Source organism: Adiantum capillus-veneris, chromosome 26 (genome assembly GCF_014529385.1).
Source record: "Adiantum capillus-veneris isolate H3 chromosome 26, ASM1452938v2, whole genome shotgun sequence".
NCBI classification, from domain to species: Eukaryota; Viridiplantae; Streptophyta; class Polypodiopsida; order Polypodiales; family Pteridaceae; genus Adiantum; species Adiantum capillus-veneris.
Window position 1 is genome coordinate 24,986,226 of NC_140956.1, and position 22,637 is coordinate 25,008,862.

The 22,637-nt window shown below is 46.0% G+C and overlaps 1 protein-coding gene across 3 annotated transcripts in view; it reads right to left on the reverse strand.

The window, feature by feature from the left end:
* Positions 1-22,637, reverse strand: part of NBS1 (nijmegen breakage syndrome 1) — a 144,625-nt gene that overhangs the window by 118,812 nt on the left and 3,176 nt on the right. For all 3 annotated transcript variants that reach the window (XM_086501170.1, XM_086501168.1, XM_086501169.1), the window contains exons 2-4: positions 6,766-6,819; positions 6,420-6,681; positions 6,256-6,344 (exon numbers count right to left, since the gene is read on the reverse strand). In XM_086501170.1, the coding sequence (XP_086357296.1) occupies positions 6,256-6,344; positions 6,420-6,681; positions 6,766-6,819 (405 nt within the window). The remainder of the gene's footprint in view (positions 1-6,255; positions 6,345-6,419; positions 6,682-6,765; positions 6,820-22,637) is intronic.

Genomic DNA, 22,637 nt, shown 5'->3' on the forward strand with positions numbered 1-22,637 from the left:
GTAGCTCTGGGGGACCTTTTTCTCCCGTGTAGTGTTGCTTCTCGTAGCACCACGTGCAGAGTTTCTGCTTATAAAATTAAACTCCTATGGAGTTGCTTCTTGTAGTACCTCGTACCAACAAATGTCACTACTAGTAGCTTCAAAGGAGATTATTTTTCCACTTCTCTAGAGGAGACCTCACCACTTGATAATGCTATGTCATCTGTTGTAATCCTGCTTCTTAAGCTCTCCTTCTGGAATATATAGTCCCTGGTATTGATTTTGAAAACTTTCCAAAGCCTTAAAATCCTCTTCTTGGAAGCATCTTAACCATGGCAGTTGACGCACATGACAAGGTTTTGACATTTGAAATGAAGATACGTGAAACTCACTTTTTCTTGGCATGCAAATGTTTACTTTTTCTTAATACTCTATGTAATACAAATTGCAGAAATATCCCATTTAGATAAACAATGTAATGTTTCTTTTTTTTATGTTATTTGAAAAGTTTCTAAGTGCATGAGGATTGTTGATTTACACTTTGGTGTCTTCAAACATTGAGGCATCAGTTTTTAGCTCATTGACCATTGCATTAGCCTACTAACAAGAATGCAAAAAACATTTCGCCCATCTCAATGTACATTGCAACACATAGCACAAATTGGGTCCTAACCATTTAGAAACTTGCTCGAGTTTTACGTCGCTCAAAAAATCTCGCTCAAGCTACGGCAAGACTCATTCCCATACGTACATGGAGGCTTTTCACTTCCTCCACATTGTTGGTGTCCTTGACACTCGTGACTCGTATATATAGAGGGCATGCTTTCCTCCTTTGCTCTTCCTCAATTGTCATGTTGATGATAGAGGTGGGAGTCAGTGTTTCATATTTACCGCTTCCTCTACTTGCCTCTTGGTGTAGGCGAGCTTCTCTATACACGAAGATGCCTCCCGTGCATTCTGTCAAAGGTGGCAACGGAAGATGCAATGAGGACAAGACCTGGCTCGTGATCCGGTGGGTACCTCGACTCCGATCTAGAACACCTGCAATGCCAAACACATGAACAAGGCACACCTGTGGAGAAGAGAGATCACATAGGTAGAATGAGACGGCACATCTGAGAATGAGAGAGAGAGAGAGAGAGAGAGAGAGAGAGAGAGAGAGGCCTGGGAAAGGCTCTCCATGTTGATAAGAATATGCTCATACAAGTGACCAAGGGTGGTCCGACATAGAACTGACATGCCAATGGATAGATCTGAGGACACATAAACTACGACTGCTACTAACACTGCCAACTGCTCCTGCACACGAGACCACTGACACGGCCTCGACATGTGCATCACCTCCAACATGCTCTGAGAGCATAGATCTGGTGCATCTCCTCCAGGCTAGATCTAGATGTGGATCTAGATCTCAGTCGAGGAAACTGACTATAGCATGGGCACAAAGCCTGTGAAGGGCTGCCCTGAGGTTGTACTGCACCGTAGAGATGAACTCCAAGCAGTGCTCCTGCTGCCCAAGGAAAACGCTGGGCTGCTGCTCCTCTGCTGACAGCCGGCTGCACCAAAAACGCTGGTGAGGGTGCTGCCCAAGAGAAAAACGTTGGGGCTGCCAGGAGGGGAAAACGCTAGGCTGCTAGGAGGTCAAAACGCCAAGCTGCCCCCTGGGGTGCCCTTGAGAGGGTGCCCCTAACTGGGGCTGATTTGCATGTGCTTATAGATTGCCCCCCCTCCCCTGCCTATATAGGTCATAAAGCTGGCTGCCCGACCCAGATACCCAACTCCACGACCTTGGTAAATGGGGAAAATAGTGGAAGGGCATCAGATAGGAGGGGAAAAATATACCAAGGCTGGGGAATGCTATTCCCAGCCTGCAGGACAACTGGAGACCATGGAACCAAGCCAAAACCCGAGCTAAATATGGCTAGACATGACCGACATGAGAGAACAACCTCACGCTAGCCGGGCACAGCCACAAAACAGCCCTCACTCCCCAATCTGCTCCTAAGAGATACCGGAGCTACCACCGGATAGAAATATGAACTCTAGCACATTCTTCTCCTCCTCCACTTGAATGGTGAGCACTTGCGCCCGATGTTGTAATCATTCCTTTGCTTCATCAAATAAGGCTTGATCCTGATACTGCTTGGTTTCGATTTGTGATGCGGACATTTGATATTTTAACAAGAGGGTCCCAAAAATTAAATAAAAATCAAGAGAGAGAAGCCAACAAATATATATAGTGGTTGTCACAGTCTCGTGACACAACCCCCTCTTAAAATCGTAAACGTCCTCGTTTGCATGCCATAGATGATTTAGTGTGGTGAGCACCCTTTTATCATCGCATGTATTCGCAAGAAAGACTGTCAAACATGTGTACAAATAACTTAATGAGACATTCATACTTTTGTCAAACAATATACACTACTATTGCACTGAATCCTTATGTACATATGAAGTGCTTGCTAGCTTTATCATCACCCCTCTTTTGAGCATGTAACAAGCCCTTTGACCTTTGCTCTACTGAAGTGATCTGAGTTGGAAAATACATGGGTTGTAAACCAAAAGCTTCAAGGTAAAGCTGCAATACATTTGATGACTCTTATCACTTCACTTTCTTCCATCCACTTTGCATCCACAAGTGGACAGCTTTTGAACTTCACCAGATAACTTCTTGCAACTTTTCCCTTAACTTTTCTTTCTTTTGGCTTGTCCTCTAAAAGAGTCGGCTGAGTCTTTAGCCTTCTTTGCATTTCTTGACTCCTTGGAAGCTTCAAGAGCCGCTTTTGCAAAGGACCTCTTTGCTGAATTTTTCTTTGACCGACCCCCTTTCACGTTGCCCTGAAAAGTAAGGGTGGCCACTTTATTCTTTATGCAGTAAATCCTAGCCCTTTAGACAGCGCACAACAATACTTCTCTATCTGCTATGGCAATAGCACAAACCTATAGGAAGTTACTAAGAGCAACGCTTTACAAAACCTCCAATTGTACTTATCTAAGCTTTTGCAAAAAGCCGCATTGAGTTGGTGCCAATTTGTCATGACATCGGCCTCGAATTCATTTGACAGCCACACAGATGCAAACATTTGCTTGAAGTAAACCCAAGCGGCGGGTGTATGTCCTTGTATCAAACTAAAACCCTGGCTATAAGCCGATATTACCATACATGGGGTTTGGTATCATGCCTTGCATACCCCCAAAGACTGTTCTTGGCATATACTACTGGTTTCCAAGCGCATAACCAGCCATGCTTTGAAACACAAATCCACCACAGAAATACCCACGATGTACCATGGGTGGTGAAAAAACCTGATGCATAGCCTAAAAATTAACTCCCTGTCCACTTAATCCGACATTTGGGCTCTGAAAGGTGGCAAGCTGAACTGATAAAGCCCGTGGAATAGGCGTCCTAACCACCTATTTGTGGACAAAAGGAAGTTGCCTTGGAGCCCCAACTGACTCCGCAACATGCAAGTGCTCCCTGCCTTGCTAGGACGCACAAGGGACCTAGGCTTGAGCTTCAACGAGCTCTCTTGCATGAGAAAGTTTCCTTGTCTTGCTATGTCATTGGTGGCGCTTGCAGAAATTCCATAAAGCTAGGATTTTGCACCAACCGAGAAAACACATTCACAGCAGCAACCAATTGTGTTCTGAACGAATCCTCATCTAGTTGCCCAGTCATAAACCCTTGAACTTGTGGAGCATTCACATTAACAAAAGGCACAGATAGTGGTGGCCGTACTCTCGCCAACCTCGAACACTGGAGGTACAATCTGTTTGTACTCCGAAGAGGAACCCTCTTCCCTGGCGTCATTTGTCCTGTCACCGATAGTGTGATTCCAAGTTCCTGTGCTTTGTGTCTTCGCCAAAACCAACCAAGGCTCACTCTTTAAGGAAAAAGCGATTCTGTCCCGACAAGGGAACCACGAAACCGGCTTGTAGGGCGGTAGACTTTAGCTTTCAGACGATCTTTACACTGATTAACATTACTTGAACTTTACGACACAAAGGAGCTTCACGCATAAACCTATGACTCGGAATTACACTCCAAACAAACCACGGCTTCGCAACTAGTGCCCTTCCAAGCGATACCCAATAGGCCCCAAAGACTAGCACCCCTTCCGGTATTTCTTTATTCTTATTGCACTTGAGAAAAACCAATAAACTTCTGTAAGCTACCCCACTTTTATCGGACTGAAATTCCCCTACTCTAACCCAATTTCAGCAACATAACCACAATAGAAGTCTCCACGGACAAAATCCCAAGTAAACAATGACTTTCCATGCACTATAGAGCACTTAACAAAACCTGGCAAGAAATTACAACACACTGAAACCTCTGTTTTTGGCCTCCAATTTGCACCTGAACACCTATTCAGCGATTCCCTAGCTTCCTTGAAGCTCCGGGGACCTGTAGGCATCAAAATTGGCCAAAACCCTAAACCTGCAAAAAATTACAGCAAGTTGTAATTCTGTGTTGTGCGCTCCGCTTCACATGCCGATCACTCAAATATGCATCTTTTATGGGAGCTGTTTTTGCCTATGGGTAACCCTAGAGCTCCCGCACCTATAGGGTCACTTGCCCTTTGAATTAACGAGATTACTTGTGGGAAATCTCTCTAAATCTATACAAGCACCCAGGGCTTTCTCGAGGATCCCCTGGCATTACCTTGCAATTTAGGTGCGAAACCCTAAACCTGCAGAAAAACACAGCAGGCTGTAATCTTCTGTTTCGCTTCATTTTCACCAGACACGTCTACGCATGTCTTAGAAACTCCCGCACGCAATGGGACAGTTCCCTTGTAAATCAGATGAGTTTTCAAGGGAGAAAATTCTCCGTTTTCGCATTCCTTCGCAATGGAACTGTGCGTACCTGAAGGGGATTTGCAATTAGTTAATCCGGTTCATGTACAAAAGGCTCTTGCCTTGGCAAACACGCATAAAACCATCTGAGAAGCCCAACTAGAGGGGCATTACCATATGTGCAAAAGGGAGAGAGAGATGCGCAAGAGCAAATCATCGTGTTGCATGAGACAAGGGAGAAGGCAAGCTTTCCATTGAAGCTGTGATCACCTACACCCACTACTGTGATCACCTACACCCACTACTCACACACACTCTGTGGAGCACTTACTCTCCAAAATCGGCCCCAAGCCTCAAATTTGGGCGCCCCCTCTTGGGATGAGCTTTTGGAGAGAGAGAGTTGACCTGCAGGTTGCTCTCCTATTGCCATGTGTCCAGTTTGCTCCTTTTGGTTTAGTTCCTACTATCCACAACTTAGGAAGTCCTACTGAGAGGCCTAAATGACTTTAACTGAGCTTAACCACTTCTTTACTAGTTGGATTCCAATGCCGATCGGCCCAACCATCTCATGGTTGCCTAGCCTTGACTCCTCCAGATGAAACTCTCGGCCAACAGCCGTTTCATGCAGGCCATGCAATGTCCGAGGATTTGTGATTTTAACAAGAGGGTCACAAGGATTAAATAAAATCAAGGGAAAGAAACCAGGAAATGTATATAGTGGTTGTCACAGTCTCGTGACAACAAGCATGCTTTATTTACATCCAAGGGTCCCAAAAGCACAAAAAAACACTTTTCAAAGTCTTCGGGGTGGCTCGCATCATTGCTCAAAAACACGTCACAACGCCAGCCTTGAAGTGAGGTGCTAGGCGGGAGAACTGCAGGCTCCCAGGCTCGAGTGCGAGCCAGTTAGGCTCTATGGTTGGGACGTCCGCCAATAAATTCTCGTCCATTGGCAGTTTTGGAGCCCTCTGTTGATGGAAAACCTTCAAGTAGAGATGAAGCAGCTTCATGTTTGCTATCAGATGGGGGTATTTGGAGCATAAAAGTTAATTGCTGAAAATTCTATATCAAGTGAATAAAGATCAACTATAGCCACATCACAAATTGCAGCTGTCTCCAATAAAGATAAGAGTCAACATTCAATCAGCAGTTATAGTAAGCATGGATAAGGCAATAAGCACTTCGTTTTTGTAGTGGATATCCTTAGAAGATTGTAAAGAAGAACTATTGTAAGAGAGTATCTAAGCATTTTCAGGTTGTTAATCAGCTAGGATAATGTTAATTCATGTTCATGACTAGTGAAGGCAAGAACTTGAGAAGAACAGAAAGACAAAGACCGCTCAATAAAAGGCCCTGCTCAAATTTTCAATTTCCTGACCACAATCACTGAGTAAGAAAGGATGTATTGGAACTGATACTTCGTGACATCATACCATATCGACAACTTTTAAGAGTAGATAGTACCATAACACTTACCAGCTGAAGCTACAAGACTAGCAATATCCTGTCTTCTGCTTTCATCAGCTAAGGCAGCAATATAAGGACGAAAAGAGAAATATTCCAGTCTGCACATTAGCATGGTTATGGTACATAAAATAAGCAGGATGCATCAACATGTAGTGGTGCAAAGTAAAACTCACCGAAAAGAACTGCTGTCGGTTCCAAAGGTGACAATGTCTCCTTCATGCAACTCCTTTTCCTTGTTAGGAAGAGAGAAAACAGGCTTTGAGCTGGCACTTCTATTCACAAAAGAGCCAAACTTTGAAAGATCCCTAAGAACAATTCTCGGTTTACAGCCCGTTTTGACAACAGAAGGGCCATTTCCATTGTTAACTGGATCGACTCTTATTTCAGCATGTAATCGAGAAACAGTCTTATCAGTTTGGATTATTATTGCACAATCTGTATAAAAAGTAAATAATGCTAATGAATCAAATCAGTGTTAGATCAAAATCCAAATTAATGAATATGCCTGAAAAAACATACCCTTTCGACCAATTTTATAAGTCCCAGCAGATGTCAAGTAGTATTTGGAAACTCCTGATCAACATCCACCACCAGTCACAATATCTTAAATCCATCATGACAAAGGGAAGTAACATACACACGTTGCTTTTCAAAGATCGAAAGAAATTGTGCGCAATGGCAACAACAACATTCAAGGGTGATTTCTTTCTCCCTTTTACTCCCTCCCTCCCCCCCAAACACCCCCCCTCCTTCACATCAAAGCTTTTTGGAAGGGCGGGTTCTTCGATGCATGGAGAGTGGGAAAAAAATGCTAAAAACAACATCCCTTGATTATCAAGTCTTGACAATTGAGAAGAAGAGGGTCTTTCCAATCAACATCCCTTGATTATGAAGTCTTGAACAATTGAGAAGAAGAGAGTCTTTCCAATCAAAACATTCCATCTTGAGAGGAGAAAACATCCATTTGGATAAGGACTTGCCAGCCACACAAGCAGCGTACTAACACTTAATACTCAACAATACCTACTGATTCAACTACAATGTAAAGATTACATTATATAATCGTTGGTAGAGAAAAAATAAAATGCATCCAAAGGAAAATACCATCAGTCTTCCAATCAGACTTAGGATTATACTTTGTTACTAATTGATGCCTAAAACCCTCCATGTGCCCTAGAAAACTGTAGCCACTCTACAACCAGGGTTGCAGAGACAGTACATAGTCGCTTGTGGACCAAGTGGGCATCCGGTAAAATCAGCCTGTACCCTGGTCCCTGGGATAAATGCAACGTGTCATTCCAATCCCCAAGTCAAATGCATTACTAGGTTGTGAGATACACGCCTCACAGTACCCTAAAACTATGGAACTTGGTCTTGTCCTCACACACAAAGCTAGCGGTGGCTTCCAGAGTTCTAAGTGTGTTTTATCATTCACATGGCTGCCTATGACCTGCCAATCTCTAGGTGGCTAAAGTCCTATATAAAGCAGCCCTCTCACATATTTCTAGGCATTCCTTCAAGGCAGCATCATGGCGTTTTCTAGTTGGGGTGGCAACGCAGCTCCTGACAACCTTCTTCTAATCTCATTTTCACTGATTAGAAGCATGCATAATCAAGTGATTAGAGTTTTCATCTATATTTTCTCTCTCTCTCTCTCTCTCTCTCTCTCTCTCTCTCTCTCTCTCTCTCTCTCTCTCTCTCTCTCTCTCTCTCTCTCTCTCTCTTTTTGGAAAAAGTCAGGGCTGTATATTACTGAGTACAAAATAATCCAAGTGGATGCCAAAATAGCCTATCACGTGGGGTGTACAAGCTGAATGTAAGGAGGAGAGCCACTATAGTGACTACTCGACTAGAATAATCTCATGGTGGTCGGTGTGAGGAGTGGAGGAGAAACCACTGAGGAGGGGCATAATGTCAAGTAATCTGACCACCTGTCAGTGTGAAGAAGAGTGGGGATCTTGCGCAACGCCGAAGGAAGGCAAATCGACGAGCCTCGGCTGCTCTAGATGTACCGGAGGACGAATCCCTTTGCCAAATCAGGGTGTGAATGATGTACAGCCAAATGGCAATGAGGATATCCTGAAGGAGCTGTGGAGCCGCACTAAGAATGTGAAGACAATGAGCTCTCCAAATATTCCATAGTGTAATACTAGTGATGATTGAGAAAACTGCATCACGTGTCTGAGTATCCCCCTGCCAAGCAATCTGTGGTAGCATAGCCAAAGTCCCTCGCCGATAACTAGTCGAGGTGAGCATGAAGGCTGGATCTGTGGCTGAGCCCTCGTAGAAAAGATGCCGGCCGGGCATCGGCATCAACCATGAGACAGATCCCCAAGTAAGAAATCCATGTTGAACACCTGTTCTGCTGAGTAGAGAGAAAACTGCAAGCCACACTACATGGGAAGCTGAGCATGACCAAAGACAGTGGGCAGGTGACTCAAGTTGGCGCAAAGGGCAGCAAGTACATAACGGATCATGACCCATAGTAGCTAGCCAAGTCCCAACTGGTAGTCCCGCATGAGCAATCATCCACATGAAAAAGGAAATACGACGAGCAACATGTAAATCCCAGATGGCGAACCAAAACTGCTGCAGATAGGCATGGGAGAGGCCTGAATGTAACCAGAAACGCATACGAGTGGGCTGCTGTGGTTGCTGTCTCATCAATGCTAATCTTCCAATCCTGACAGTGTACTCAAAGAAGGATACAAGTGCACCTGTGGGGTCTGAGTGAGGCCAATGCCACTCTCCTGGGTCCCAATAAAGCTACGATAGGGCACGGCCCTCCCACACCCAAAGCCTCCAAAGTGCAGCATCAGCGGAAGCAAAACGGGGGTCAACACAACGACGCTTCCCGCGTGAGCCAACTACTCATATGGCCTCCCATCAAGCACCGGGGGAGATAAGTAGTGGAGAAGTGGCAGCATATGTCAATCTAGCATGAATCCCCTGAGAGTTGTCAGTATCAACTGTGAATAGCATGGTGTCCAAACGAACTAATAAGAGAGTGCTCTGGTCAAAGAGGCCTTCCCAGCCACAATGAGGGGGCATCTGAACCGTGCCTCGCATGACTGCATCCCACTGTGAAGGAACGGCAGAATCAATCTCAAGCAGTCTGTCTGGCACCCCGTGACCAATGTCATAATGTTCTGCCACAAAATCTGCATCGAGCATACGTGTCTCATGAAACAACTGCAGAGAGGCAGCAGGGCCAGAGTCCCAAGCAGCCCAATCAATGTGAGTCCTCTCTCCAAGCTAACGAGGTGGATTAACCGAAGAATCAAGAACTGTAGGATTCCAAATGAGAGGCTGGCGCTCAATCTCCTCACGGCATGAGGGAGGTGAGCGTACGATAGCCCGTCTCATGGAAACCCAAATCTGAAGGAGCGATCGGAGAAAGGGTGAGAGGGTTGAAGTGGACAAGGGGGCATCCGTAAAGAGAAAACGATACCCTAAATGCCAAGTATGACCGTCTCTAGTGCCGAGTCGTGGAGTCACTGTGCAAAGAGCAGCCTGAAGAAGCATCTTCCAAGGTTCTTGGCCGGGAAAAAGACCCCGAACAATAAGCTTGGTAAGAAGTGCGCGGCTCTGTAACTCTGGATCAATAATGCCAAGGCCTCCCTCTGACCTAGGACGAATGATCGTGGACTAGCGAACTCGAGCACGAGTATCAGTAGTCCCATCTGTGCCACTCCATAAAAAGTTCCTCACTAGTCGGCGGAGCTGAGTTATCACACTGGAATGTAACATCCAACAAGAAGCCGTATACCATACTATAGCCAGAATGACTTGGTTGGCGACCAATGCACAGCCAGCCAACGACAGATGACGTGAAGACCAATGGCATAGCTTCCTGCGAATAGACTGCAGTATGGGTGCAAACTGCTGCTGTGAGGAAACATCAAATCCAACCTGGAAGCCCAGATATCTGCATGTCTAACCCGGCTGCAACCATGTGAAACCATTAGCTACCCCCCAAGTAGGTATGTCATCACTGCCAACCAATAACCCATAGGATTTATGCCAGTTAATGCGTGCACCACTGGCAATGCAAAAAACCTGTAGGGCCTCCCGCATTGCATCAAGAGCGGGTAGCAAATAGCGCAACATGAGCATAGTGTCATCAGCAAACTCTTGATCGATCAAGTCTGGAGCTGTAGGTACTGGCATGGTCAAGCCATGAAATGCATGACTCTCTCTCTCTCTCTCTCTCTCTCTCTCTCTCTCTCTCTCTCTCTCTCTCTCTCTCTCTCTCTGCCCTAGCCCATCCTCTGCCCTAACCCGCAGAGGTCCTCCTCTCGGGCGAGGGCTGCCCATGGGGAAGGGCGTTAAGCCTATAGCCCTTGCCCCTACCCTAGCGAGGCAATAGCAGCACGACGACCTTGGGAAGCTCAGCAGGGACTTTGGCAAAGCTCAGCAGCCACGACTCAGGTAGTCCTCTGTGCAACAACCTCGAGCATGCCTCGCCAATCTTCTGCGCAGTGACAACCCGGCCTCTCTGAAGCGACCTCGAGCTTGCCTTGCCAATCTTTGCGCAGTGTTTGGGTTAGAGGATGTTATCACCGAATCCACCTCCGGCAGCACAAAGCGAGAGGATGACGACCAAAGGCTGCAAGACCAACAGCCCGAAAACACCCGGGAAAACACAGGCTAGCTTTGTTGCTGTCCTAGCAGCCCCGAACAAGACAGATCGCGTTGGACAGCAGCAAGCCACCCTCGACATGGTCATGGAAGAAAACCGCAACCTCAAAGCGCGCCTCTGCACGATTTGACTCCATGGTCGGTCTCACAACAGACAAGGTGAAGGAAGTCGAAGCAAAGGTCACTCAAGCTCACACGATCGCACTCGCCAAAGTGGAAACGTGTGTAAAGACAGAACTGCAGGAACGTAAGCTTCAAGAAGAGAATGCCCTCAAGGTTCGAATTGGAGGGCTGTCCCAAGCATGGGACGAGTGCAAACAAGACTTCTCTGAATGATCAACCTCCTCAAAGAGACTCTTAAACCGGTCCATGTTGACTACGATGCGGTAGAATGTATCATCAACAAGTGCAACACCAAGCACACACCGTGTGGACATGCCATTCGAGTTCAAAGGCAAGGATGAACGGCTCCGATTACTCCAACAATCGCGTCTTCTCAAAGACACCGGGCTTTGGATTGCCAAAGAACTCACCCCAACACAAGTCAGCCCTATCGCCATCTCTCTCCCATCTGCGTTTTGCAGCACAGCAGCGTTTTTCCATCTTCTCTCCTCATCGCCTACCTGCTCCATCCCCATCGCCATCAGCAAGGGCCCATCATCATAATCCTCTCTCCCATTGCTGGCTGCCCCAAGGCTGCCTAAGTAATTTCCCATCATCCCCATCCTTTTCTCCAAATCCATAACGGAGAAGCATCAGATTTCAGCCCATTCCTGCGTTTCTCAGAGGGCTCGACAGCAAGCAGTATTCAGCCTATTTGGCCATCTAAATCAGCCATGGAGGTGCCTTCCTACAAGGAGTTATCGCAGGCAGAGTTGCATGAAGGTGTGCATTGCATGAGCATTCAGCAACACGGCAGTACCACAGGGGGCAGGCAGCGCAAGCGTGTGAGGGAACAAGTTCTACAAGGCCGTGCTAGCCATGGGGGAGATGGACCAATCAGCCGACCTCGGAGATGACGATATCTATGAAACCCCGTCTAAATCAAAAGCAACCTTTAGGCGGAGGATTCGAGAGAGCACACTATCGCCAGGTTCTGTGAGAGCACGAAAACTTTCTAGAGTCAAAGATGACTTAATGTTTGAGAAGGTACAGCTGATGATTAAGGCGGAGCTAAGACTTTTGAGGGGTGACATTGAAAAAGAGATGTATGCAAATGCAGAGACTTACAAAAAAGCTATGTATGCAGATATGAGGAAAGAATTGGATAAAGAGATGCTTAGTAAGCGGGACAAGATGTACATATCATTGAAGGCCGAAATGCAGACGATTGTGAGGGCAGAAGTGAATATAATGAAATGTATGATGCAAAAAAGATTAGAGGATGCACTTGCTGCGTTTGAATCCTGGAAATCAAAAATGGAAGAACGCGTGAATGAAAAGGATGCATTGATCGAAGCACTTAAGGGAGACCTCGCAGCTACCCCCGTGAAGGAGGGAGAAAATCAACGCTCAATGATAAAGGAGCTTGAAAGCATTAAGGAGCACGTGAAAACTCTACGTGAAGAGGAAGAGCAAAAGGCACGAACAACCTCTTCATGGGCAGAGCGCCTATTCAAAACACAAGAGAAGGTCGATAAAGCTGAAAAGTGGATCGAGGACGCAAAGAAAGGAAAAGATATTGGAGGGACCCTTTCGCCTCAGCCCACCATCCAGGTGTCCCTTTCTTTCAGTACACTGTTCGACTGGGACGTCACATACTGGCAGCACGGAGAGAGGCTCGTCCTATTGCAACACCTCATTGGCAGGAGGAGGGTCTTACAGCTAAGTTCTTGTCGGCTTTTTGGGCGAGGTTGTGGGACGCCATACAGCCTCGGCGAGTCACTTTGTTCCAGTGGCTTGTTGCACATAGAGCTACAGGAGTGGGGAGCTGGCTTGTACATAGTGGTCTCTCGGCAACATACGCAGATTGTGACCATCCTGTGGAGAGTCATCGTCGTTGTCTTTGAGACTGTCCGATGGCACAGCAGGTTTGGCTTCGTGTCCTTCGGCTGATACCAACTCTTTCCACAGCACGACAGTACACTTGGGGGGCAGCTGCTTGGTCCACTCTCACAGGCCTGGCACTATAGTTTGAGCTATCCTCCACCAACAAGATGATAGTGATACAAGGGGGTCGACCTACAATCCAACCTGCCACAGGAGTGGTGCAGTGAGAGAGAGGAGTGTTGTGAGCTCGTCTGCGGCTTGACACTCTGGTTCATCCGGCGGGCCCACTGCTTCAGCATCTTCGAGACTCGCCCTATACCACCAACAGAGACAGTTCGAGATCTTTGGCTAGAGTTGATCCATACTCTCAGGGGATAGTTCGAGAGACTCCAAGGCAGCTCCGACCGCATACAGGAGCGTAGAGAGGCTTTCTTTCGACTCTAACGCCCTGGGCCTTTCTTCACCATGGTCCAGGGTGTGCTCAGATGGCACTACCGTCCACCTCTATGGCTTTTCCCTCCTCCCATCTCCTGATTTAGCCTCATTGTACATATGCTGTTTTTCCATTGGGAGAGTCTCCCCTTATGATTGTTGTAGCCCTCTCTAGTAGAGGTGGTTGTAGCCCTATGGGCAGTTTGATTAACTAATAGAAGGATCTTTTTCTCTGAAAAAAAAAAAGAAAGGAAAAGATTAGATGCCTGAAGCCACACCGACATCGACTATCATCAATATGACAATTGAGGAGGAGCAAAAGAGAGAGACTAGAGCCCTTCATGTGCGTGTTACAGGTCTCAAACATACTGGAACAGTCGAAGAAGAAGTGCAAGAGCTCTTGAAGCGCATAGGTATTTCTGAACCCAAACACACAGGTGCTTGGAGAGTTGGCAAAAAGGGAAGTGATGAGAAAGGAAGGCCCAAGGAAAGAGCACTCATTATACGTTTCCCTACACTGGACGCTAGGAAGGAATTCCTGAAGAAGAGACCAACACTCACGCAAACTATGACATTTTTTGGGTGATGACCTCACTTTATCACATGTAGCACACATGCAAGAGTTGATGCCAGAGATCAAGGCGGCGAGAGAGAGAGGGAAAATTGCTTTCTACACAGGAGGGAGAGTAGTTGTGTTGGAAAAACGCACCACATGATGGTCCGAGACCTATGGGACCGACCTTAAATTGGAAGCATGCAATTGTAACGGATCAATGAAGCTAGATGTAGGCGCATTTGAGGATAGCTTTGAGGGAAGAGACGTTATTTTTTACTCGAAAACACATCAGGCTCTTGGCAGCACATTACCTAAAATGACGGGATACCATTGGGAGACTACCTGTAGGCAGGAAGTGAGATCAATGCATAGAGGACGGGGATCAAGAGGTGTGGTAGTCCTATTCAGGGAGGAGCTGCAACCCCTTATCCGTATTGTTCGGAGCGATGAACAAGCCAGATATATGTGGGTCAGAGTAAAAGCGGAGGCAGCAAGGCCACTCTACATTGCAATATGCTATTTTTCCCCCAGCACATCTCATTATGCATTGCCCAGGGGGCAGTCACCCTACATGATATTGGATGAGGACATATGGGACTTCTCTAGGGATGTAGATGTCATTCTTTTAGGAGATTTTAATGCGAGGACGCGCCAATCTCAGACAGCTTTCTACAATACCTCAGAGGAAATGTTGAGAGAATTGGATGTCAGTGACATGGGGCTAGCACAGTGGATTATGTTTTGGCTCAGCCTAGTTTCATACCCTCTATTCAGGACTTTACAATCGGGCCCAAGCCTATTGAGGTAGCAGTAGATCAAGCCCTCCTCACGTTTACCGCCTCATTCCAGTTCAGCACAGCTCGATTGGCCCAAACATCTACGCATACCCGATACACTTTTACTTCGGATACTGATTCTATCAACATAGATGGTATCTACAAACTCTTATGTACAGAGGATCTGGGGAGACCTCTAGGGGAGCTCACATATATATTGACAGAGACACTACAAGATGCAGCAGCAGAGGCATACCCACAAATTGAGCCTGGGCAAGACGACGTTCTGGGAGCATACCCCAGAATAGCTGCAATGATGAGGAGTGCAAAGAGACTAGAGCCCGACTTCAGAGGGAGGTACTTCTAGGAGTCGTTACACAGGCAATCACGGATTGCTTTTCGGCGTTTGGTACGACGGAAGAAGAGGGCGTTTCTAGCTCGACTAGAGCAGGATTTATACCAGTTGTTTTTGAGCCAAGATTCAAGTGAGGCATGGCGACTCTTCCATGAGCACTCTCCCCCACCAGTCATCACTTATACGAAGGTATGGGGTCAGTATGCATCATCTCTTTACACAGTTTCGGGGCAGCCACCTCTTCCAGATCTGCCAGAGCCATGCCCACACACATGCGCTTTCTTTACCGCCGAGATGGTGAAGAAAGCAATTGACAGGATGAAGACTAGGAGAGCATATGATCACGATGGCCTGGTAGCAAAGCATTTTATACATGCCAAAGATATGCTTGCAGAGCTTCTAGCAGTGATGTTCAACCGTGCCGTGTGTGAGGGCCTACCTAATACTTGGAGTTTGTTAACTATTGTACCTATCTTCAAGTAAGGGGACCCTATGGAGCCTGGGAATTACAGTACTATCACGATTGGACACACATTGGCACAGTTGTACGCATCCATCCTTGAGCAGCAGTTGAGTAGATAGGCACACAGAGAGAGAGAGTGTACCGGCAACAGGACAGGCAAGTTTCAAGAGAGGTTTCTCTACTCTTGATCATATTCTGACACTCAAAGCCATTATTGAGGAGGGGAGATCACGTGGGAGATGTCTCTATTGTTGCTTTGTGGATTTCCGTAAAGCCTTCAATGCAGTGCCCAGAGCTAGATTGATGCACAGACTACATGAGATGGGGTACCCAGAGAGTTGATTTGCGGGATCATGGCTCTATACAAGTCAGTAGTGGGGCATGTACGCACTCCAGAGGGGATTGCTGATTTGGTTCACTCCACTAATGGGGTGAAACAGGGCTGCCCACTATCTCCTACGCTATTTGGCATGTATGTGGATGAGGTTGCTGACTACATTGAGAGGGATGGTGATAGAATAGCACAATGGGCAAGGACATGGATCCCACTATTGTTATACGCTCATGATATTGTGTTGATTTCTGACTCCCCGGAGGGATGCAGCATCATTTAGATGCTTTCTACACATTTGCCAACGATAGTGGATTGTCTGTTAACCTGGGGAAAACCAAGGTTATGGTGTTTAACACCACACCACAGTGGGTCAGAAGGTCAGCACCCACTTTTATATATGACCAGGAGACGCTGGAGTATACAGATGCATACACCTATCTTGGGGTAGTCTCCAGAGGACCGGTGTTTTCATTGAGGAGAGCAGCACAGACTAGATTGACGAGAGTTTATGCAACCTTGGGAGGATCGGAGAAGATGTGTCCGCAGGTTCATTTTCAGGAACCTCGAACGAAGCTCTCGCTCTAGTGGCTTCAGCTATGCTTTTTGGGGTTCAGATTTGGGGACCCTCAGTGGACCACCATGGAAGATCTGATAGCATTGATGGATGGAGATGTATGTACTATGGAGAGGCCTTTAGTCTCTATGATCTCTCGGATGATTCGGGCTAAGGCCTCAGTGCCACATGAGATTATTTGAGCCGAGCTAGCTACCCCCCCTCGTAGTTGAGGCCCTTACTAGATCAGATTCCTTCATGCATAATTTATGCGACCTCCCCAGAGACAGATATGCTCGGCTAGCCCTTAAGTCATCCCGACAGCAAGCGCTACAAGGGGACACAACATGCTGCTATGGGCAGATGACATCATGGTTTCAGTCCCATGGCTTCAGCATGGATAGACTGCCCCCATTCCAGTACTCCTTGAATGCGGCTTCCCTTTCTCTCACACGGACAAAGATTACTAGACTTATACATCAGGATTTGATTCAACTAGATACCAAAAGCACATGGATACAGCCGGTACAAGAGTTGGGCATGAAGATGGCTTTCTATAGAGAGCATCTTCTCCAACTAACAGAGGATGGATATGTGATCAGACCGGCCTAAATGGACACTCATTTATCCTATGGGATACGATGTGCTATTGGTCGGATGCGCACATCATCGCATCAGCTAGAGATTGCAAATTTAGAAGAGGACCAGCAAAAACTAGGATATGCCAATTGTGTCATATAGAGCTAGAGACAGAGTTACACCACATTTGTCATTGTCCGGTCTACTGTGAGATACGAGGCCCCTTTCATTGTCTATTCGAGAGGGCTTTGGACCGTTGGCTAGAGTCATTAAATATCAGGATCAGAGATCCCTCGGGTTGTTTTTACTAGAGCTGCGCAGACACAGGGAAAGTCTCTTGACGAGAGCAAGGACTCAGCAGCAAGATGAGCATGCTTCACAACAAACTTCAGATCCCACTTATACCAGAGGTATATTAGTGAAAGAGCCACTAAGCTCGGGAGAGCTAGACGCCCACGTCTACGAGGGCGACCACGACATCGATGGAGGCTCCATCAGAGGATCAGCACTATTCTAGCACGATATGGGAGACACCCAATACAACTATTTACAAAGACGGACATTGACGAAGCTTTTCAACAATCAATGCCATACTTTCTCGGACAACGCCCGATGTCGGGCATCCTCGGGCATTGATGATGATGATGACGATTTCAATCTGACGATTTTAGTCTTCTAGTTTAGTCTTTCGCTCTACTTAATTTTATTTTTCTACCTAGACATTGGATTAGATCCACAAGGATTGTATCAATTTGGTCTCATACGTCATTTTTGGCCTCTTGAAGACGTTTGATATAACATTTTATTTAATTTCTCTCTTTCTCTCAAGCTTCGCTTCCCAAATGAATTTATTTCAGTGACTATGCAACGGGCCCTCTCAACAGAAGCAAAGGGGAAGGGGCTCGCGCAGGTTTAAGGTTTGCACGAACAGCGAACAAGTGCGTGAGACGCGCAGGTGTGCAGGTGCAGCTACGTGCGCAGGGCAGACAGCAGGTCGCGCAGCTCTGAGGTGCAGCAGGTCGCGCGATGCAACAGGGTCGTACAGCTAATGCAGCAGGTCTCACACGCAATAAGTCTCAGCCCGTAGCTCTTCTGGCTAAGGTTCAATTACCCCTAGCGTTTGTTTTAATTTTCTACAAGCAGAGGCTTTGCTTGAAGCAGACCCCTGCTCACTGCAAGCAAAGGGGGTGCTTGGTTACTTCAGATTAGCAATGGAAACCACGATGTCACCAATATGCAAGTCTCCCCCGATAGTAACGAAGGCAACGTTCATGGTCACAAACAAACGGATAACGCACATGGAAAAATAGATGAAGGAATGGAAAATGGAGACGGAAGGATGGTGGAAGGAGAAGTCCACCATCCTTCCCCAAATGTTTTTCAATGAAGGCAAGCGATGGAAAAAGGAGAAAGAGGACCTTCGCACGGAAATCCAAGCACTTAAGGCGGACTCACAAGCACTTAAAGAGGAGGTTTCAACCCTCAAGCGAGAGCTTGTCGAGACTAGAGCAAGCGGTGGACTTGAAGAAGGAGAAATCCAACCTTCGATGATAAAGGAACTCAAAGTCATCAAAGAACAGGTACGGAAAATCAAGGAGAAAGAGAAGCAACATAAGGCAAAAACATCTTCGTGGGTGGATGTGATCACGAAGACACAAAAGAAGGTGGATGACGCCGAGAAATGGATAGAAGTCGCCAAGAAAGGGAAAGGGAAAGGAACAACAACAATCCACACTCCCACAATCATCAACATGACCTTAGAAGAAGAGCAGAAGACGAAGACTAGAGCTTTACATATACGAGTAACCGGTCTACAAGACCGGGATGATGTGGAGGGGGAAATAAAGGAACTTCTCTTCATGATGGATAGTGAGGCTACTCACACAAAGACATGGAGGGTGGGCAAGAAGAGAGAAGGAAATGGGAGACTTCAAAGGAGAGAGCATTGATCATTCGTTTCCCCTCCATGGAAAAGAAGCAGGACTTCTTGAAGAGGTGTTCTACACTGAAGAAAACGGGGATATTTCTTGGGGATGATCTCACACTGTAAGGTGCAGCGGAAGTGAATGATGAACTTTGCTCAAGATGAGTGCTCCGAACTGTGCTCAAGAGTTCCTTTTAGTTACGGAAGGGAGAGCCTTCCGTTCCTTTAATGAGAGAGTGCAAATGATCACAAACAAAGTGAATGACAATGTGAATGAAGGTGCTGAGACTGAGAGAGAGAGAGAGAGAGAGAGAGAGAGAGAAGAGAATACGACACCAGACTGTTGTCAAACCCTCCTCCAAGGGCCCCACTCTCTATGGCGAGAGAGCTCTATGCTATTGATTGCACAAATCTAGTACAATGGTCTAGATGCAAAGGACTTGCCGACGATGTCGACGACAATGATAACGACGACGAGACGGGCTGAATCTAAAAACGCTAGAGGCTGAATTCTGCAAATTTGCTAACTACTGAATTCTGACTCTATGTCGGCGAGGACGGCGATGGCGACAACGCAACGACGATGCGCTGAAAACGCAAATGCTGAAATCTGTGAACAACGGGCTGAAACTAAAAACGCAGGCTGATTTGACCGTGCGGCGAGGATCTGCTGCAGGTAGGTGAGATCTGCAAGGTTTGGGGCTGTTCTTGCGGAGTCTAAGAGCTGAAAATAGAAAACGCTGATGCTAGGGCTGATTCTGTCGCCGGGAATCTGCAAGTTGCAAAAATTGCCAGGCTGATCTTGGGAATCTGCTAACGCCATGCAATTTGCTGCAGAAACGCCAAGGCTAGTCTGCTGTAGAAAAACGCTGACTGGTCTTGATGGCTGAAAACGCTAAGGAAATCTGTCGGTCTTGTTGAGAAGGTGCACTGCAAGTGTAGGTACTTCTTCTACCTCTTCTGCCAGATAGTGCTAGTGCTAGGTTTCTTTTATAGGACTTAGCAAATTTACCCTACCCAGTTTCCCAACCAGTGTGACATGAAACGTTTCGGGGTTTCGTGCATTTCGGGGTTTCAAGGTTTCTGAAACGTTTCGTTTCGGAGCTCAAAGAAAGCGAAACACAGGTTTTGTTTTATATGTATGTTCGTATAATTATACATTGAATATAGATACAAATTTATCTGTAAAGACATGAAATACCAAAATGTAGATGTGAGATTTGAGTCACGAGTGAACAAGATAAGTCGACAGCGAGCTGCAACAATGTGAAGGTAAAGATGAGGGGGCCATGCTGACGTGTAAGGTTCATAAAGAGAGAGAGAGAGAGAGAGAGAGAGAGAGACATTATTCGATGTGCGTGAGGGTCAAAAAATCTATCGATTTTTTGAGGCGGCCTTTGTGCATAGCTTATAAAATCCCGGAACGGGTGGTTTGAAGTTAACTGGTCAAAAGGGGACAAAAAGGAAAAAATCAACTTGTTTCGCACGTTTCGCCGAAACGTTTTGGCCGTTTCGCGGTTTCGGGGTTTCAGAGGGCTGAAACGGGTTTTTATGTCACTGTGTTCCCAACAAAATCACTTATAATAAGTGAAAAATGGCTAAAATAGGGGAAATGAGTTCTGTGCACTGTAAAATGCTCATGATGGGTACTGATTGTAATGCTGATGATCATGCTGTGTGCAGCCAGAGGATATGCAACTACTCTAAGTGCCTGGACATGCATGGCTTGCGCACAAGCTCACAAAGGTGTCAAAACACTTCCTACGCTGACTTGAACCATAGACTTGAAATAGCTTGTCCACGTGTGCATAAGGTTAGATGTGCACGTGACATCCCCTCCTTTTCAAAGTGAGGTACTGGTACCGAACTGTATGGCGTTGAGGGAGATCGCCAACATTGTCTGGAATCCTAGGGGGACTCTTCGTCGGCCAACTCTGATGTGTGGGTCGTGCGATACTTAAACTTCATGAAGGTCTGTAATGCTTGCTTCTTTGGGCCGTGCCGAAAGCGACACAAAGTGATATGTGGCTGCTTCAATGGTCCAACTGCGTCTATGGACGTAGGTCCAGCTTCTTCAAGAATCTTCGAGGAGGAAAATTCCTGAAACCACTTCCAACACAAAATCATGAACATATCCATTTCATGTAAAGTGACTGGAAAAATACTAATCTTCCTAAGAGACTGTGCATGCAATGCAGAGGAGCAAAGTAGTGAAGTGCTAAAGCGTTCAACAAACACACGCAAAAAAAGGGATCGAAACTTGACTTTATGATCTAAATCTATCAACTGTGGCAAATCACAATGGAAATGCTAATGCTTGATGGTCAATCTTTCTTGTACTCTTTCTGAGACTATGTCATACCAAGGAAGAGACATGGAATGTGAATTCCTTGACTGCAAACATTTCTTCTTGTCGATAGTGATCCGCATTCATCCGTGCTCATTCATCAGTGAATCATGTGCATCGTACAATACGACATGCCTGTGGAAAGGGAACACACAAAGACGGTGATAAAAATACAAGAAACCGCCACGAATGTAACACTCGAACAATGCGTGTTGACTAATCATGCGAACACACAATACTTCTTGAATTGGCTCTTTGGACCTCGACTCGAGAGCCAAGATCGGTTCTGCGTGATTGAATATCTGCAATGAGGTTAGCTTCACTAGACAAATCATCATCTAAACCATCATCCTTGTGAACAATCACATCTTTATCATGAAAATCATTATGCTTGTGAATAATCACATCTGTATCATGCAAATCATGTGTATCGTGCTTTGGAGAAGAAAAGACTAAGAGAGTCTCCTTCTCCTTTTTCTTTTCAAGCTTCACCTACACATTAGAAATGAGAGGTGAAGAATGAACAACTTCCTCCCCACGAATGACAATGGGAGAGTCACTTTTAGCATTGAAAGTGAGAGTATTGTCTGCCCAATCAATGAGAGGGTTATGCTCACGAAACCATCGAATGCCGAGAATCATATCACATCCTGAAAGAAGAGATACTACAAATTTTCTGCGGAAGGACGCTTGTTGAACAGTGAATAACACATCAAGGCACTCTCGTGTAATGAGAGAGTCCATACCGGGAGCAAAGCCCAACACCTTGAAACTTGCTAACCTCCAAGCGAGCTCTTTCGACAAGAGTATCACCAATCACATTATGCATACTACCAGAATCAAACAAGACCACCATGTGTTGATCATTCACATGACCATAACACTTCATGAGAGACTCGTCAATGAGAGGATCATGAGAAACTTGGGACACACGAGTGTTTTCATTTATGGCATTAACAGAGGATGCGGGTTCTGTGGGTTCTTTAGATTCGTTAGATTCAATCTTAGGACATGTTTTCTTTATATGACCCTTGACGTGACAATGATAACATCGACCTTCCTTAGAATAAATGACTTGTTCTTTTGCCGTGATGTATCCTCCTATGATTCCTTGTGCAACTTTTTCATCTGGGGTGAGCTTAGGTTTAGCAAGTGTGTTAGCTTTACCCTTAGATTCATTTTGAGTGTTCTTTTCCAAAAGACTAGTGGAAGATTGGCTAGAAGAGGTACCGTTCTTACCATTCTTAGCGTTTTGAGGGATCTGAGAGGTACTTTGAGAAGACTTGTTCTCCTTAGGCTTTCCCTTGTGCTGCATCTCTTGGGAAAGAGCAATTGCTACCGCCTTGTTGAGATCCACGGGATCGAAGACTTCTACATCAAACTTGATATATTCGTCCAACCCAAAAAGAAATGCCTCTTTGCGCTCATCATCCAATTTGCGT